An 18,877-nucleotide genomic window follows, 5' to 3' on the forward strand; every position below is an offset into this window, starting at 1 on the left:
GCTGCCAGATAAAGTCCTGCAAAAGCCTTGGTGCTGGCCTTTCTACCTTTAGAGGCTAGGAATGTTCACTTACCCTGTCTGGTTAGATACCCTCAGGGGAACTTGGAAGCTTGCAGAGAATGTGGACTCATAAACCCAGGGTTGGAACTTTTCCAAGGAAAGGAAATTTACTACCATCCAGAACAGTACATTACTTTTGCAGACAGCTGTGTTTGAAGTTCTTCCTTATATTGAGTCAAAGTATATGCCCTGGTACTTTGTGTCCATTGGGTACTGCTTTGGCCTTACACCAAGCACCTGGCACATTTACAAGGAGCAGTTGTACCCTTCCCAGTGGGGATGGGATGATGGCCCCATTTACTATTTGGAGCTGAAATCTTGCTCTGTTATATGTCGGATTAGGGCAGGCTAGTCCCCTTTCCACCGCAGAGATCCCTGAGGAGAAGAAAAAAAGGACAATGAAGTATAGACAGTATTTACACTGATAGGCAGGTGGGGCTAGGTACCATTTATACACCATCGTCTTTTCTCTCATCTGCTTCAGTGTTCTTTGTAGAACTTATTAGCACCTAATATTATATAATATTCTCTCTGCATATACATATATATATATCTGCCTCCCCTCTTGAATGTAAATTTCTTGAAATCAGATCTGTTTGGTCTACTTCTCTATCCCCAGCACCTTTTTAAAAATAAAATAAAATAATTGGGGTGGGGGAGAGTCTCGCTATGTTGCCCAGGCTGGTCCCAAACTCCTAGGCTCAAGAGAGCCTCGCACCTTGGCTTTCTAAAGTGCTGGAATTACAGGCATGAGCCATCCACCCAGCCACCCTTTTTTTATAAACCTCCACCGGTAATCTTTTTTCACAGGAAAGATGGGAACTGGCGAAAGGCTTCTCCATGGGGCAGGCTTCCAGCTGCTGGGAAACAGGCACACGCTCCACCTGCCTCCCCTAGACCTTTCTCTCCTAGAAAGCAAAAGCAGCAATCCTAATCTCTCTCTCCCCACCTCCCCGCCCGCCAGGCAAAGATCCATTGCTGCAGGGGAGGAGTAGAACAAAACCTAGTAATCCAAATTCGAATCCAGAAAAGGATAGGAAATCCTCTCACCCCCCAAGAGAGGATAAGCAAAAACTCATTGCTGTGGGGGGAAGGATAGAAGCAAAATCCCTCTACCCCCAGGGCAAGATCAGGCAACTCTTGGACTCAGAATCCTATCCCCATACCAAACAGAGGTTGGTTACCACTGGAAGGGGGCAGGAAACTCCCAGCCAAGACCAACCACAGGTACAATGCAGGGTTTGCCATGAGGACAGCAGGAATGTTGAGAAATCCTCACCCCTGAGCACCCTAGCAAGCACTCTTAAGCACAAGTTTATGTTAGTTCACTGCTAAAGGAATTTGAATCCTATGGTCAACTGAACATAAACAGAGCAACAACAAAACCAAAACCAAGCTTAACTCCTGCCCAGATTGACCTCAACCCCCCACCTAATGCCCTGACAGAAGTGTGCCCATTTTCAGGTGTAAATGCTATTTACTTCTGAATGAGCTCGGGAAATTTCACCCCAAAATATGACTCCACTGGAAGGGGATTTCCCTCCATCTGCATAAACCGACTGACCCCATCAAAAGATCAAAGAATTGACTTCCCTTCCTCTCCCGGTTATGGGTTATCTCCATGTGCTGCAGAATGCAACCAGACCTAACCCACGTCATTTAAAACATAATGCCTGACTCTGTTAATTTACAAGTCAATCTGTTTCCCCCATACATTCTTCCTCCCTAACAACCATCTAGCCCCCTAAACAGAATTACCTACACTCCTCAATCCCCCCAAGATAAAAATATCTGAACTTCATTGGGATATTGGGTCATCATTCTGTGATTCTCCCCATGTGCATGGTAAATAAACCTTTCTCTTACTAATCTGCCTTAATTGTGAGTTGATCTTCCAGCAGACTTTCAGGGGGAAGGGCAAATTTCCCCGCACCCCTACACTTCAACCCTCTACCAGGGTTTCTCAACCTCAGCACTATTGACATTTGGACCAGATACATTTTTATTGTGGGGACAAAATCACCCTGGGTAAGAACCACCATTCTGTACCCAATGTCCAATATTCCATAAAAAATTATGAGGCACAAAAAATTGAGGGAAAACACCTGTTGTCGAGGAATAAAGTAATCAACAGGTAATAGGACCAGACTCTAGATGTTGGAACTATCAGAGAAATACTTTAAAAATAACTATGACATTATGTTAAAAGAGCTTGTAAAAATGTGGGCAACACATATGACAGGACAGGGAATTTCAGGAGAGAAATGTAAACTCCAGGAAAGAATCAAATGGAAATACTGGAAACAAACAGCAACGAAAAAGAAAACCCTGCAGTATCAAAGATGAAGAATTCCTTTAATGCCTCCTAAGTAGACTTCACACAACTGAGCATGATGAAAATAGGTCAATAGAAATTGCCTAGGGTGAAACAAAAAGAGAAAATAAAAGAATGAAACAACAGAAAAGAGCATCTAAGAGCTGTGGCACAATAGTAAACATTTACTGACAGTCCCACAAGGAGAACACACAGTATGGGGCAGGAAAAAAATGTCTGAAGACAGTAATGGTGGAGAATTTGCCAAAACAAGTGAAAGTTACAAAACCACAGATCCAAGAAGTTCAGAGAAACTGCGAAAAAATAGACGATGGTAAATCAGTGCATGCAAAGATAATCAACACGATTGGTCATGAGGGAAATGCGAATTAGAGCCACGATGAGACACCACTGCACACTGTTAGGATGGCTAAAATTTTGAAACCTGCCAATACCAACCAAGTGTTGGTGAGGATGTGGAGCAACTAGAACTCTCATACATTGCCCCAAACTGGAAACAACTGAATGTCCATCAATCAGCAGATGAATAAACACGTTCTGGTACAGTCGGCCCAGTGGATTCTGCATGCACAGATTCAACTGACCACAGATAGAAAATATTGTTTTAAAAAATTGTGCATGTACTGCACATGTACAGACTTTTTTCTTGTTATTATTCCCTAACAACACAGTACAACAACTACTTACGTTGTGTCTGCATCGTATTCGGTATTCTGAGTAATCCAGAGATGATGTGAAGCACACAGGAGGATGTGCACAGGTCATATGCAAACACTACGGTTAGGTTTGTTCCAGGTGGGAACTCGAAAAGTATGTATAGGACAGAATGTGGTTCATAGAAAACTAAGGTTTGTGAAACAGTAGCCGCAGGAGTCTGCAAAGTCCCCGGACAGTGTAAATCTAACAGACAGCTGCAGCCAGCATCCCTATCCGCCCCCCATAGGGACCCCCCTCCCTTATCTCTACAGGATGAGACTGATGCAGGGGTCCCAGAAATTGGTTGTTAAAAAATTTTTTTATTGCAGTGGCTGTTCTGGCCCAGGTACTCACTCCCCGCTGAGAAACCCTTTAGAAAACCCAAAGCTTTCCCCTCCCTCAGGGTGGACGCTCCTTGGCCTCCACCCATCTGCACCCAGATGCCCAAAATAAACAGCATTTTCCTACACATGAGGCTTCGGGTGTCTCTCTAAGCTCCGGACCTAACAACTACACCATTTTATATCAGGCACTCGAGCATCCGTGGACTGTAGTGTCCAAGGGGTGTCCTGGAACCAGTCCCCCTAGGATACCGGGAGATGACCGTGTTTATACATAGAGGACGGCTCAGCAATAAAAAGAAACCTGATGGAGACAATAACATGAGTGAATCTCAGAAGGATTTCCTATGTGGAAGACGCCAGTCACAAAAGTCTGCATGCTGTGGCATTTCCTCTATATGACATTCTGGAAGTTCCTTGTGGGAGAGGCAGCAGTCAACTAAATCTCGCATGTCAAGGTAAGGACGATACTGAGATTCAGAGTGCTGTGGGAGGGAGGTTCACTTTCTTGAGGAGCTAAAGGGAGGTTTTTAGAGAAGGACCTGTTCTCCTAATGACTAATAAGTATTGTCCCTCCTGTGGAGTATTTGTATTCTAAGAGGCATCAAACTTCATTAAAGGGATTTATGGCTAAGGTTTTATCCCCTGAGGTGGGGAAGATATGAGGCTTTATTTTATTTATTTATTTTGAAACGGAGTCTTGCTCTGTCACCTGGGCTAGAGTGCAGTGGCGTCAGCCTAGCTCACAGCAACCTCCAGCTCCTGGGCTCAGGAGAACCTCCTGCCTCGGCCTCCCCAGAGTGCTAGGATTACAGGCGTGAGCCACCGCGCCCAACAGGCCTGAGCCACCACGCCCGGCCAGCACTTCTTAAATAGTTTATTTAGTTCATTTCCAGTTCAACAGGAGCTTGCTGAAAGCCAAATGCCACTAAGGGAAAACTGCACATGCCTAGACAGTCACAAGATGAATCACAACGTGAGAGTCAGCACAGATCCTGTCCCTTGCCCCTGAAGAACAGCACCAGTAGACTTTGGTTCGTGCTGACAGAAAACAAGTGAACACTATCTCTTAGACACGTTATTTCTGTATAGGTCACATACGTTTGAAAATGAACTCACCAAATCGTGAGTAGCTTCATCTGAATTCCAACAACCCCTGTATGCTCAGGCAGTGCACACTTGGAAATTCACGCTCAATTTTAAAAGGTAAAAAGTAAAATATTTGAATTATTTATTGATGGATTAAAAAAAAAACCCCAGAAACTGAAGCTGATACCATTATCTCTTTTAACCGAATAAATGGTTTGGAACACCTTCATGACTGCAGCAGAAACAACTGGAAAGTGAAATGAAAACTTTTGTTTACACAAAAAACTGTACTTGAATGTATATAACAGATTTATTTGTAATTGTCAAAAACTGGAAACAACAGGAATTCGATGGAAACTACTTGCAGTAAACAGGAACAAAATACTGACCCATGAAACCACATGGATGAATCTCACATGACGTATGTGAAGTGAAAGAAGACAGGACAATCTCAGTGTATGATTCCATTCATAAAACTTTCTAGAAAAGCCAAAACTATGGCAACTGAAAACATACCAGTGGTTTCTAGGGACTGGGGGTATAAGGAGGGGTTGGCTGCAAAGCATCGGGGGAATTTGGGAAGGCGACTGACAGTTCTATATCTTGATTGTGGTGATGGTTACACAACTGTATGCATTTGTCAAAACTTGAAGAAATATACACTAAAAAGAGTGAATTTTACTGTATCTAAACTATACCTTAAAAGCTGAAAAAAGAAATGGGAAACAAAGCAAATCCTCAGCAATATGGGACCTAAAACACGTGGAATATCATTCAGCCCTTAAACATTACAGTTCACCCTCTAACAACACAGATTTGAACTGTGTGGGCCAATTATACGTTTTTTTCCAATAAAAGTTACACCGAGTGGCCTGACTCTCCTTCCTACCTCCTCCTCCACCTCTTCCGCCTCTGCCACCCCTGAAACAGCAAGACCAATGCCCCCTTCCTCCTCCTCCTCAGGCTGCTCAAGGTGAAGACAGTGAGGATGAGACCTTTATGCCAATCCACTTCCACTTAATGAACAGTCAGTATATTTTCTCAGCCAGGCACTTGGCTCACGTCTGTAATCCCAACACTTTGGGAGGCCCAGGTGGGAGGATCAATTGTTTGAGGCTAGGAGTTCAAGACTGGCCTGGGCAACAGCGTGAGATCCTGTCTCTACAACAACAACAACAGCAACAACAACAAAAAACAGATGTGCTGACACATACTTGTAGTCCCAGCTACTGGGGAGGCTGAGGCAGGAAGATCACTTGAGCCCAGGGGTTCAAGGTTACAGTGAGCTATGATCACACCACTGCACTCCAGCCTGGGTGACTTTTGATTTTCTTAATAACATTTTCTTTTCTCTAGCTTACTCTATTGTAAGAATACAGTACATGGAATGGGTACGTTTTTTGGAATGGGTTCTCGCTGTGTTGCCCAGGCTGGTCTTGAACTCCCGGGCTGAAGTGATCCTCCTGCCTCAAGTCATTGGGATTACTGTTGGGAGCCACTGGCCTGGTGGAAACTGCATTTTAAGATGCCTCTCTCTGGCCAGGCACGATGGCTCACGCCTGTAATCCTAGCACTCTGGGAGGCTGAGGCGGGAGGATCCTTTGAGCTCAGGAGTTTGAGACCAGCCTGAGCAAGAGCGAGACCCCACCTCTACTATAAATAGAAAAAAATTAGCCAAACAACTAAAAATAGAAAAAATTAGCCAGGCATGGTGGCTCGTGCCTGTAGTCCCAGCTAACCAGGAGGCTGAGGCAGGAGGATTGCTTAAGCCCAGGAGTTTGAGGTTGCTGTGAGTGAAGCTGATGCCATGGCACTCTAGCCCAGGCAAGAGAGTGAGACTCTGTCAAAAAAACAAAAAACAAACAAACAACAAAAAAAACACCGTATGTAAGACGTATAACATACAAAATATGTGTTAATCAATTGTTTGTATTATTGGTAAGCTTCCAGTCAACAGCGGGCTATTAGTGGTTCAGTTTTAAGAGGAGTCAAAAGTTATCTGTGGATTTTCTTTTTCTTTTTTTTTTTTTTTTTGAGACTTTGTTGCCGGGGCTAGAGTGCCGTGGCGTCAGCCTCGCTCACAGCAACCTCAGACTCCTGGGCTCAAGCGATCCTCCTGCCTCGGCCTCGCAGAGTGCTGGATTACAGGTGTGAGCCATCATTCTTGTGGATCTTCAACTGTGGGAGGTCAACGCTCCTGACCCCCATGTTGTTCAAGGGTCAACTGTATGTTTTTACTTGAAGTGTGTTTAGAGACACGAGAAAATGCTTGCAATGAAATGTTAAGGGAATGAAGCAGGATACAAAACTACATTTACAGCATGATCCCAGTGTTGTATGACAGATACACATTGATGACAATGACAACAAAAAACCACGTGTACCTATGTTAGAGAAAAGACTAGAAGAACTACACCTGAATGTTGGTGATGTTACCGCTGGATGCCAGGATCACAGGTGACTTTGGTGGTTTTCTGAATATTTTACTAAATTTCCAAATTTTCATCTGTGCCTTTGTTCCTTTTACAATTAAGAAAAAATAATTAAATTGTTATTTGACAGTGTGGTAAAGGGGCCGGAGCGGCGAGCGCGCAGTCCAAGCACAGTCGCTTCTGCCTCGGTGACCCGAACGCTGTGGGGCTCAGGGCGGTCGAGGTCCTCGTGCGTCTGGGCTGGGCTGCGCTCAGGGCTTCTGCAGCCTTCGGCCAGGCCCACCACCCTGTGTCCTCCTCACGTCTGCGTTTGGGCCCACGGACGGTTGCTTTTAGGTATCCTTCCCTTAAAAAGAGTGATATTCTTTGGCTAGTCCATTTGTTCGTTAGTTCCTCCCTTCCTTCCGTTCCTAGCCCTTCCCACAGAGGATTCGGAGAGGCCAAAAACAATATAATCTGGGCTTCATAGGATGGTTCTAAATTTGTGTCAGTTTTTCTTTTCAGTTTAGCTCTACAAACGCTGGGGCTGGAGAGATGGAGCCCAGTCCCCGCCCGACAAGCTCCCTGTTTGGTCGGGGAAACCGACGGACCAGCAGTGACAAGGGGGCAGGATGTGCGTGAGGGCAGGGCCTCCGGAGAAGAGAAGGGGGCTCTCAGGTCCGGCAGTTCCGTAGATGGGGTAACCCCAGTCCTGTAGGTACCATTAAGTGAGCGCCACTGGGTGCGGGCTCAGGGCCAAGTGCGGACCGGCTCTGAGGCCAGTGCCCTCATAGTCCAACAGCACAGCCTAGTGGGCAGGTGCTCACAGTGGAAGGGGAGGACAAGCTCCCTTGGGCCCCCCTTTTTTTTTTTAATTTTATTTAAAGACGGGGTCTCTTTCTGTCACCTACGCCGGAGTGCAGTAGCTCCCTGTAGCCTCGAACTCCTGGGCTCAAGCGATCCTCCCGCCTGAGCCTCCCAAATGCTGGAATTACAGGCATGCGCTCGGCCACTGTGCCCAGCAGGACCCAGAACGCCCAGCTCTGTCCTCCTGACCTAATCACCTCCCAAAGCGCCACCTCCTACATACCATCACTGTGGGGGGTGGGACTTCAACATGAATTTGGGTGGGGCACAAACATTCAGACCACAGCACTGGCTTGGTGGTTCCTCTGACCCTGCACCTGTCCGTGGCCATGCCGGACTGGGAATGAGTCTCGTACCTCAGCTGCAGGCCAGGCCAGATTCAGCTCAGCCTGGGGCCATCCTCCTGGGCACGGTAGAGCCCCCTCCATCCTGACCCTGGTTCTTCTCACTGGGGGCACCTGGAGCTGCCTCGAATCCCGGCCCCAGGGCTCTTCTGCTGCTCCCAACAGAGACCACAGAGGTCGGACACGCAGCTGCCCCTCCCCGCCTCAGAGGAGGTTTAGGGCAGGGTAAGGTGGGGAAGGGAGCCACGGGGGTGGCCACCACCCTGGGCAGAGCACGGCCTGTGAAAGGGGTGGGGGAGAGAGGGTAGCTCACAGGGCACCTCCACCAGGGCGCCCACCTGGCAAGGGCGTGGCTTCTGGACACCCCCCAAAGTCATCCTCGGTTACCATCCCCACTTTGCAGCAATGAAGGTCAGGCACTTGCTTGGGCCTTGGGTCTCACGGGGGCTGAGGTCCTCTTCCACTCGTCTGTGGTCCAGCCTGACCTTCTGCCCAGGTAGGGACTCCAGGATCTCAGGACATGAGGGAAACAGCTCAAGGACCAAGCAGTGTTCTGCCCCTTCGGGGCCTGGGGCCTGAGTTGGGAGGCATTTGTCCTAATATCCCGAGACCTTTCCAGAACGCACTATGCACATTCTCAGTGGACAACCCTGCCCCCTCCTCTCTAGCTCTCCCCACTTGGTGTCAGAATGACTCGGGTCCCTCTCTGAGCCTAAACGGGTTCCCCAAGGGCGAACACTGGCCCTTCTTCATGTGTGTCTGCACCAGTCTCACGGCAGGTGCTCAGTAAATGCCCAGTGAATGAATGACTGCCCAGTGGACAAACGAGGACGGAGCAGGCCGATGCCCTGACGGGAGGGCTGCCCAGGGCTCAGGCCTTGCTGGGCTCCCCCACCCACTTGCTCTGCCTGTGGGCAAGTCATTCCTCCCCCTCACTTGGCCTCAGTTTCCCCGTGAACTAGGAGGAGCTTGGTCAGGTGGTCCACAGGGGCCTTTCTCAATGCCACCCATGGCTATCCTGAGGGCTTGTGGACAGGTCACCCCTGGCCGCCCCCCAGTGAGGCCAGGCAAGGTGGGGAGAGGACTCGCATGTTTGGGGGATCAGAGTCCTGCCTCAAAGCCCAGGTCGCAGAGGCCAGCTCTGTCCTCCGTCTGCAGGGACATCCGAAGATCCAGTTTTAGCTCAGGCTGTGGCAGGGCCAGACCCGTGTCTGGGTCACTCGGCTGCACTGCTCACCCTCCTGGCATTACCGGGGGGCCAGGGGGCTGGAGAGGGTTGATGAAATACCCATCTCCCAGCCCCCATGGAGCTCCTGCCCAGGAGAGGGCCCTGGGGCTGACAGCTCCCCTAGGGTCCCTCGGGGGCCTTGGGGATGGTTGGTGGCGTTGATCGGGGCAGTGGCTGTGGAAGGAACAAGGGGCCGAGAGGTCTTGGTGGCCCAGCATGGAGGGCACAGGAGGGGCAGCCAAGGATGGCGGAGGGTCCTGGCCCCCGGCCTGCAGTGTCAGTCATGGCAATGCTGCCTCCTGAGTGCCTGTGGCCTCCCCCGCTTGCTGCGCCCCTCCGACAGAGAGGGCAGGCATTGCTCTTGCCTGGGGGACTGAGCCCAGGGGAGCAAGGTGAAGTCCCCAAGCTGGCCCCTGAGGGCAGGACAGGAGGTGGCGGGAGGGCAGTCAGGAGGTCCCTTACAGGGGGCTGTGAGCGAGGGCCTCGCAGAGTAGAGGTTGCTTCATCCAGCCCAGCAGGCCTGGCCCAGCACGTGGCCACAGTCTCGCTGTGGCTGGAGCTGCCTGCGGGGCCTGGAGAGCAGCTCAGGCCGAGGGGCCCCGGAACCTGCTTCTGGCCCCTCCCTTCCGCCCCACCTGCCTGCCCCTCTCCGCAGCCTGGGCTGGCGTGGGCCGGGGCTGGGCTCCGACTCCTCTTCAGAAGCTGGGAGAACAGGGGACCTGCCTCCATCAGACAAGGAGTCTGGGCGGCAAAGATTCACCCCTGCCCCTGCGGAGCTGGGGCAAAGCCACGCTGCAGGGGCAGCTGCCTGCCTCAGTCGTGCTGGCTCCTGAGGGCCCCATGTCCAGACGGGGCCCTTTCCTGGGCAGCCTGACCAGGGCTCAGTGAGGTTGGCTGCGGCAGCCCTCACGTCTCATCTCTCCCCCTCTGCTAACTGGCCAGGGCAGCCAAGCCAGGCCTCCTTCCTAGGTTCACCCCAGGGGGATGGAGTGTTCCTCGGGGACCCTGCTCAGCGCCTGGGACTAGCTGGGGCTCCTTGCGTAGGGCCGGCCCCTGGAGCCTGTTTCCTCCTCTGGAAAATGGAAATGGGAGACTTGCCCGCCCCCAGTGGGACTGTGGAGATGTGTCCTTTGCAGATACATGAGTAAAAGGTGGAGCTCCAGGCCCGGTGCACAGCAAGTGCTCAGGAACAAGTGCTCAGGAACAAGTGCTCAGGGAGAGCTCCAGGTGACACTGGCTTCATCCTGTTGTCTGGGGCTGGGGGGTGGGAAGCCCAGGGCCTACAGCAGCAGGTCTCCAGAGAGGGGAACCCCAAGGGGCTCAGGTGTTTCCAATCCCCAATCTCCGGTTTGGAAGGGGTAGTGGGACATGGCCCCTCGGGCAGGGGTCCTGTGGCCTGGACCTTGCCCGGCTCCAAAGCTGGTAAACCCCGAGGAGGACGCGGCCACCAGGTGATGTGAATATGAGGGCAGATGCACAGCAAAGGGACTTTCACATGCACAAGATCAATTGTTTATTGCTTTTTCCTAAAATACTATACATTTAAAGGAACTAAACTTAAAAGACTTGACAATTTTTGGTAAATCTGTAGCATAGGAACGAGGATTTCTGCTGGTAAGTTTTCATGACAGACACAGACACACATCCACTTTCCAAGCGAGACGTCGCGCTCACTGGAAAGGGTGGAAATGCATAGCTTGTGAAGGCGGGAGTGGCCCGCGTCTGAGTTACAGAAAATAAAATCTTCCCCAACCCCACCCGCCTGCCATGTGACCACAGTGTAGCTCTGGCCACAGCACCCCTGGCTCTCCGGCAGCTAAGGACATTCAGAAAGGCCTGTGCTGTGGGTGAGATCCAGCTTTTGTTTGCCCACAAGGAACACAGATGACTGTGACGTGTGCGACGGCTGCAAAGACACGGGCGGTTTACAGTGTTCTGCTACGGAACTAAGGATGAAGCCGGCGAGGCCAAGCCTCCCTCCAGCGGTCTCCACATCAGAGGGGCCCAGCGCCCACGTCTGCGCCTGGGAGTGGGTCCAGCCAGCCGGCCAGGCCTGTGCCTGGATGCCGCGGACTTCACGCGCTTTACAAATGAAACCCACTGTCAAAAGCTGTCAAATCTCATTAAAACAGTAGACAAGCCTTTTAGATTCTCTGGACACAAATAATATACACAGATATGCACAGAGACAGATGCGTTTGCTTGAAAAGTTAGTCTTCTTACTTTTTAACCTTCCAAGTCACTGATAAGACTGTTAATTTGTAAAAGAGTAAAGTTGTAAGCAAGATTAGAGTGACAATTTTTAAATATGGCAACTTTGGGAGTATACCCACGGCTGTATCTGACACTTGGCGTTCAGATGCCCGGATGCACGGAGGGCGCGCACGGTAGGAGCCCGTGACGTGCGCCCACCTTTCCGCGACAGTCTCCTGCCTCAAAGGCCGCTTGTCGCGAACGCCAGCTGTCGCAGCTTACCCCACACAGTGGCGCGGCTGGTTAACAGCGCAGCACGGAGACGGAGACTGGTGTACATCCCTCTGTGCCGTAATTTAAGTATGAATGAATGGAAGAACAGGTATAAAAAAAGTATAGCTGTACACAGCCTTTAAATTAAAAACCTCAAAATCTTTACTCAGAGAATGGCATGTAAGTTTGTTCATTTAAGTTGCAAGTGACGGGACTCGCCAGAGAAAGTGATCAGTGAACTAGAATTAGCGCGACCCACCGACTCGAGGAGAGGAGACAAGGTCAAGAGCATACAGATCCATGATAAGCCAGCGAGCACGGCGGGCGGAGGCAGGGCCGGCTCCTTCTCTGCTGTTCCGCGTCTTCCTGCGCTCAGATCCTCCAGCTGCACTTGGAAAGGTGCCGAGTCCCCGGTGAAGTGACCAGCTCGTCCGCCTGCCAGGGACACCATGAAGCCAAGAACAACGGAACCTTCATCTTCTGCAGGAACACGAGTGGACGCCCACGTGGCCGGCTGGAGGCACCAGAGCTCCTGGGCCCGCCACCTCCGTCCCTCTGCCGGCCTGCCCTACAGCCCGTCACTGGATCGTCTCGACATAATTCGCTGGGTACAGGCCAACCTGCCCATTGTCCAAGCGTCCCTTGCACCAGCCTTGCTCATCCTCATCCTCCATCTTGGTCAGCTCATCCCCTGCACACAAAGAGGGAAAGGTCATGGTGAGAGGGTGGGTGACACCGACCATGGGTTGGAGAGCTGCCCTCATATGATTTGGGGCCACAGAGGGTCTCTGCCCTGGGTGGAGGGACAGGCATTCTCTTGAGGGCAGGGCAAGGGCCTGGTTAGTTCTCTGCTAAACTGCATTTCCCCCCTCTTTTAGGGACGTGGTCTCGCTCTGTTGCCCACAGTGGAGTACAGTGGTGCGATCACAGGTCACTATAGCCTTGAACTCCTGGTCTCAAGTGATCCTCCCACCTCCGCCTCTTCAGTAGCTGAGACTACAGGTACATACCCCAATGCCCAACTAATTTTTCTTAAATTTTTTTTTTTTTGGAATGGGTTCTCGCTATGTTGCCCAGGCTGATCTTGAACTCCTGGGCTGAAGTGATCCTCCTGCCTCAAGTCATTGGGATTACCGTTGGGAGCCACTGTGCCTGGGGGAAACTGCATTTTAAGATGCCTCTCTCTGGCCAGGTGTGGTGGCTCATGCCTGTAATCCTAGCACTCTGGGGGGCCGAGGCTGCTGGATTGTTTGAGCTCAGGAGTTCGAAACCAGCCTGAGCAAGAGCGAGACCCCGTCTCTACTAAAAAATAGAAAGAAATTAGCTGGACAACTAAAAATATATAGAAAAAATTAGCCGGGCATGGTGGCACATGCCTGTAGTCCCAGCTACTTGGGAGGCTGAGGCAGGAGGATTGCTTGAGCCCAGGGATTTGAGGTTGCTGTGAGCTAGGCTGACGCCATGGCACTCTAGCCCGGGCAACAGAGTGGGACTCTGTCTCAAAAAAAATAAATAAATGGAAAAAAAAAAGACGCCTCTTTGGTCACGAGGCGACAAGCAGCCAGGGCACCACCAAAGCTGGAAGACAGGCCGTGCTGGCTGGGAGCTAATTTTCCATCGTAAAGAAGCGAAGTAACACAGAAAACAGACAAAACAGACAGGAAACCTCTCGAGTTATGCAAATGTGAACTGGTGGTTAGAAATATTCATTTCAATCAGTTTGCTTTTGACAATTTGCTTGGAGCTGGAGGAAACATTTTAAACCTATAAAATTACTGTAAAACATAATAGATTGAATAAGATTGAAAAAGAATTAGAAATTAAAAACAAACCAATAAAGTCAAGGGTAATAACCCCAACCAAAGATATCAGAAAACTGGCCAAAGATGGCTTAAAGGCACTAACAAGATTTCTAAAACTGGCCAGAGCAACCTGATGACCACCCCTAGAGCCAAGCATCTGGGGACGGCTGGCAGGCACCACTGGGCACCAAGGGGAAGTGGCTAAAGGCTGGGTTAGGAGCCTGGCCTTTGGGCACAAGCCCCCACCGCCACCCGAGCAGGGGGATGAAGCAGTCGTCCCCAACACGTAGCCTCAGCCTGTGAGTTCTGGCCCAGCACCCCTCTTCTTGGAGGGGTGGGTGCTGGCTCTGGGGCGGCATCAAGGAGGGGGCAAGGTAGGGGGGAAACTTGGGTTGCTGTGGCCTGCTCTGGCCCCAGGCCCCTCCAGCCGCCTTAAACAGGCTCTAGTGCTTTCACACTGAAGGCTGCAGCCCATTTTGGTAAACCATAGCCAGTTTTTTTTTTTTTTTTTTTAAAAGGCATCAGATAGAAAATCTCCACCGGCAGAGCATACAGGAAGGACCTGGACTGTTGTGTAAAACCATGGTTTCTGCTATGGCGACACAGGTGAGTGTGGGCAAGTGTGTACACACGTGGCTGCAGGAAGATAAGGCCCCGCCTGGCCCAGGGGCGCGCCGAGTGCCAGGGGCTCCTCTGGCAGCTGGGACCCCTGAGGAAAGGTTTCCCTTGGGGACCTGCAGGGCTGGCTGCTCCCAGAGTGCATGGGGGCAGCCCCCTGGTCTTGGCCAAGAGCTTGTTCTGTGTGAGCGGCCTGTGCCCTGTTCCCAGCCTCCGCGCACACGGTGTCTGGGCAAAGGCACAAGCTGCCTCGCTGTTTCCTGAGTTCTGACATCGAGCACCTGGTGCTTTTGAAATTGGAGAGTGGCAGGGCTGGCTGTGAGGACTCACCCGGGAAAATGGCAGGAACTTTACCAGGCTTAGAAAAAATTGCAAACCTCCCGCAGCAGGTTGGATGCCCTCAACCCCAGGCGCTGGCGGGAGCCCACCTACCAGCCTTGAAGCTTAGCTCGTCATGCTCCTGGCCCTCGTAGTCATAAAGGGCCCGGACTCGCACTTCCATCCCTGAAGTGGTGTCCTCGTCGAATGGGTTTGAATCCCCGTTGGCATCCGTGGAGGAGAATGGGTTGTTGGACTCATCATCTGACCAGTCGGTGGGGTAGCTCTGGGTCTTCTCGTAGCTGCTCACACTGCAATAAAGGGGTTGACACAGGGCCCTCAGCAGGGGCTGGCGGAGGGCATGAGGCCTCACGCAGAGCCTCTGCCCCGTGAGAGGAGGGTGTAGGAGCTGTGAGGCGCAAGGCTGAGGGCTCCTTCCGAAAGCGCACAGCTCTCTCCAGCATGGGTGGAGCCAGGCCCTGGCGAGAATTCATGCCATCCAAATTCAACCTGAGCCACCAATAGGCACAGGCAGGCGGCTGGTGGTGGCCCACACCAGTGCCCCAGAGGCAGACATGGGGCCCCACTGCTGCAGGTCCCCAGCAGGACGCCTGTCTGTCTTCCTGTGGTGGCGGTGCCCGGGCCTTGAAGGGTTAATGGAGGACAGAGAAAAAGCAACCAAAGATTGTTAGCTGTGCCCACCCCGAGAAATGGAGACGCCAGCGGCTATCCACCAGCAGGCGCCCGCCTCCTGCAGGGCCTCATGCACTGCTGAATGCCGATGGGCAAGATCTGGGCCAGACCCCTGGACAGAGAGAGGGAGACAGAGCGAGCGAGGCGGGAACCGGGGGAAGTATTAGTTCACCAACTTTTTGGCCTTAATGTCCTCCTTCTCACTGACGGTGCTGCCCGTGTCATCCTCGTCCTCGAAGGGGTTGTAGCTCGACTGTGACTGCGCGGACTGCGCAGGGTTGCTCAGGACACTAAGGTTGCTACGGGGAGAGAGAGAGCTTTCAGGGGACCCCAGCACAGTGGGGGCCCGCGGAGGGTTCTGGTGACTCCCAGTTGCACGATCTCAAGGGACAGATCAGCTCCTCATCTGACTGGAGGAGGACTATGTTGTTTCAACAGAAAGGTTATTTAGTAAAGCATGTGGCAATACTTAGGCTGTGAAACTCGCTTAAAGTGTCTAGGAGAGAACAGGATTCCGTCTTCCTTCTTGTGTCTGGAGGCCGTCAATCCAGAGCAGGGGCGCTGGGCGGGGGGCAGCCGCCACAGTGGGAGCAAAAGTGGGATCCAGGTTCAGGGCTTCTCCCAGCCCTTGTTCCCACGCTGTGGGCAGGGGTCTCCTGAGCCGCTGACATGCAGCTGGGTGCTCCTGGGAGCCCCTCCTCTTGACTACTGTGGGGTTCAGTGGCCAGTCCCCTGTCCTACTGGGGCTGGAGCTTCCAAAGTCAGGGCTAAAGCCTGCTGCTCAGAACTTTCCACTAGAAAACAGGATTCCTTTTGTGCTTCAGAGAGAGAGAATCCATTTGTGCAATGGTATCAACTGCCTACTGTGTGCCAGGCCCAGAGTGAAGGCCACAGAGACCTGAGCCAAGCCCTGCCCAAGGGCCGGGAGCCAGGGAGATGGGCCGAAGGGACTGCAGGGCACTCAGTGCTACACAGGAGGCCATGGCGAGACAGACCCGGCATCCCACCCCGTGCCCGGCCTAGTGGCCTGGGCCTCCCTGGGCAGCACCACCCCCGAGTCTGCGTCCACGGCTTCAGGGAGCAGCACCCAGACATTGGAAGGACAGCTCAGTCTGGGCATCCCCCAGCCCAGAGCTGAGGAGGGAGGCATGGAAGTGCCTCAAATGCCACCAGAGTGACTCAATGGCCAGCAACTGCCTCATCAGCTTCAGTCTGGTGAGGGACACTGGATCCAAGCCTGCTGGCGCCCGACATCAGGCCATGTGTCTGTGACCACCAGGCCATCCTCCCTCCCAGCACCTTTCTCCAGCAGACATCTGTGGGAGGGGTCGGTGGTGGGCAGCTGAGCTGGTGCAGCAGCCCCGGCCAGCCTGAGCCCCCAGGGTCTCCCCTGAGGTGGTGTCTCAGCCTCCCCACCCTGCCCAGGCACACGGGTGCTAGCCTGCTCTCTGGGACAGGCGCTTATTGCTAACAGCGTGCACGGCAGCTAGATGACAAATGGCCATGTCTGCTGGGGCTACAGGAACCTGGGCTGAGCCTTCCTAGGAAGCCCCAGCCACAGGTGACTATTACTGGGTGTGGCACGGGAGCCTCTGGGCAGGCCCTACAGGCAAGGCCTCCTCTAGCACACACTTTCCAGAGGGCTTTAATGACCATGGGACCGTCCCTTATACCCACAACTCATTTTCAGCCAGCAACGAAGCCAGAAATAACCGATACTCTCAGCAAAGAGGGGACTTAAAAGGGGACACCTGGCAGTCCTCTCCTGCCCCTCCCTCGACTGGGGCCTGCACACAACATGGAAAACAAGCACAAAGCTTGCCAGCACCGGAACTGCCTGAAGGGAACCAGTGACGGTGGGCTCCCACCTGCCGCGTCCATGCAGGGCAGCGCCCCAACTGGGGACACGAATGACCAGCCCTGACATAAGCTCCCCCATCGCACGGGCCTGATGTGCACTCATGGCAAAGGCTGCCGCTTTGGATCTTTCAGCAGCTCCGGCACCGGAGGGAAGATGATTCTTCCCCAACATGCCCTTGGGCCACTGCCCACAGAGCCCAGGGAGCGTCTGGCAAGGAGCCCACGGCGGTCTCTGCACACTGGGGAATCTGCCAGCTGTCCATGCTGGGGCTGACCTGGGACCACGCAGATAACTCGGGGGACCCCTCCCACGGGATGGAACGGGCTGCGCTCACTCACCTGCTGGGCTTGTTCTGTAGAGACTGGTCGCCTGTCTGGTTGATGCCCATCAGGGTGACCCCGTCAGCAGTCTTCTTCTTCTCTCTCCGGCTGAGAGTTCGATTCAGGTCTGCAGACCACTCCTAGGCAACAGGTGTTGAGGGAGCGAAAGCAGGAGGTTCATTTGTTGGAAGCCACATCCATCCACAATGTCCACCCAGCACTGTCCCTTGTCTTCCAGCAGACCTCAGGCTCCCCATGCCTATGGACCTAAATGACCTGAACGCTCTCCTCGCTGTTCAAACTGGGGACTCTTCAGAGGGCCTGGGTGTCAGCACTGTTACAACTGCCCAATCCTCGCCTGTGCACCCCCCTCCTGGGAGGAGCAGACTTTCCAGGACACGGGGTGGGTGACGGCAGACCAGGGCCAACACACAGCATCCTGCATCCAGCCCGGGCCCCCCAGTCCTGCTCCCTGCCCATCACGGCTCTCAGCCCCAGCCCGCTCAGGCCTGAAACTCCCACACCGAGTCCGTTGAGCCTCTGAAAGGAGACAGGAGCCCGCCTCTGAGGAGCTTGTCCTTAAGTGCTGATGTCCTAAACTGTCTCTGGGTTACAGGGTCAAGACAGCGGGCTGAGGGGCCCTGAGCAAGCCTGCGACATGGAAAACCAAACCCTGGATGGCAAATAAAACCAGGGGCCAGGAGGCTACTGCTAACAAAAGGGACAGGCGAGCAGACTCTGACCATGCAAGTCTCCAAGGAGTGGAGCCCTCCCTGCTGAGTTTACCCTGGAACTTCTGTTTAATCTGAGCAGCATGCTGGGGGCCGACAAGGCCAAGTAAAGTGTTTATCTCTCTGAAGCTTTATTAGGTTGGTGCAAAAGTAATTGCGGTTTTAGCATTGTTGAAATTTGCCATTTGATATTGGAATACATTCTTAAATACATGTGCTTATGTTATACATCATTTTAAAGTGTATTTCTCGCTTTGTTTTTTTGCTAATGACTTATTACTTGTTTATTTTATATTTGTTTTAGACTATGGAAATGATGTTAGACAAAAAGCAAATTCAAGCGATTTTCTTATTTGAGTTCAAAATGGGTTGTAAAGTAGCAGAGACAATTCGCAACATCAACAATGTACTTGGCCCAGGAACTGTTAATGAATGCACAGCGCAGTGGTGGTTCAAGAAGTTTTGCAAAGGAGACAAGAGCCTTGAAGATGAGGAGCGCAGTGGCCGGCCATTGGAAGTTGACAATGACCAACTGAGAGCAATTATCGGAGCTGATCCTCTTACAACTACACAAGAAGGTGCCGAAGAACTCAATGTCGACCATTCTGTGGTCGTTTGGCTTTTGAAGCAAATTGGAAAGGTGAAAAAGCTCGATGAGTGGTTGCCTCATGAGCTGACCGAAAATCAAAACAATCAT

General features: G+C 52.2%; 1 protein-coding gene across 3 annotated transcripts in view; it reads right to left on the reverse strand.

Annotated features, from left to right (window-relative positions):
* Window positions 1-10,893: 10,893 nt before the first annotated feature.
* PACSIN2 (protein kinase C and casein kinase substrate in neurons 2) overlaps window positions 10,894-18,877 on the reverse strand; it is a 121,630-nt gene continuing 113,646 nt past the window's right edge. For 2 of the 3 annotated variants that reach the window (XM_069489510.1, XM_069489509.1), the window contains 4 exons: window positions 17,468-17,589; window positions 15,445-15,567; window positions 14,690-14,886; window positions 10,894-12,528 (listed from right to left, as the gene is read on the reverse strand). In XM_069489510.1, the coding sequence (XP_069345611.1) occupies window positions 12,416-12,528; window positions 14,690-14,886; window positions 15,445-15,567; window positions 17,468-17,589 (555 nt within the window). In that variant the 3' untranslated portion in view covers window positions 10,894-12,415. The remainder of the gene's footprint in view (window positions 12,529-14,689; window positions 14,887-15,444; window positions 15,568-17,467; window positions 17,590-18,877) is intronic. The other variant, XM_069489511.1, reaches the window with a different exon arrangement.

Source organism: Eulemur rufifrons, chromosome 16 (assembly GCF_041146395.1).
Source record: "Eulemur rufifrons isolate Redbay chromosome 16, OSU_ERuf_1, whole genome shotgun sequence".
In the NCBI taxonomy this organism is placed as follows: Eukaryota; Metazoa; Chordata; class Mammalia; order Primates; family Lemuridae; genus Eulemur; species Eulemur rufifrons.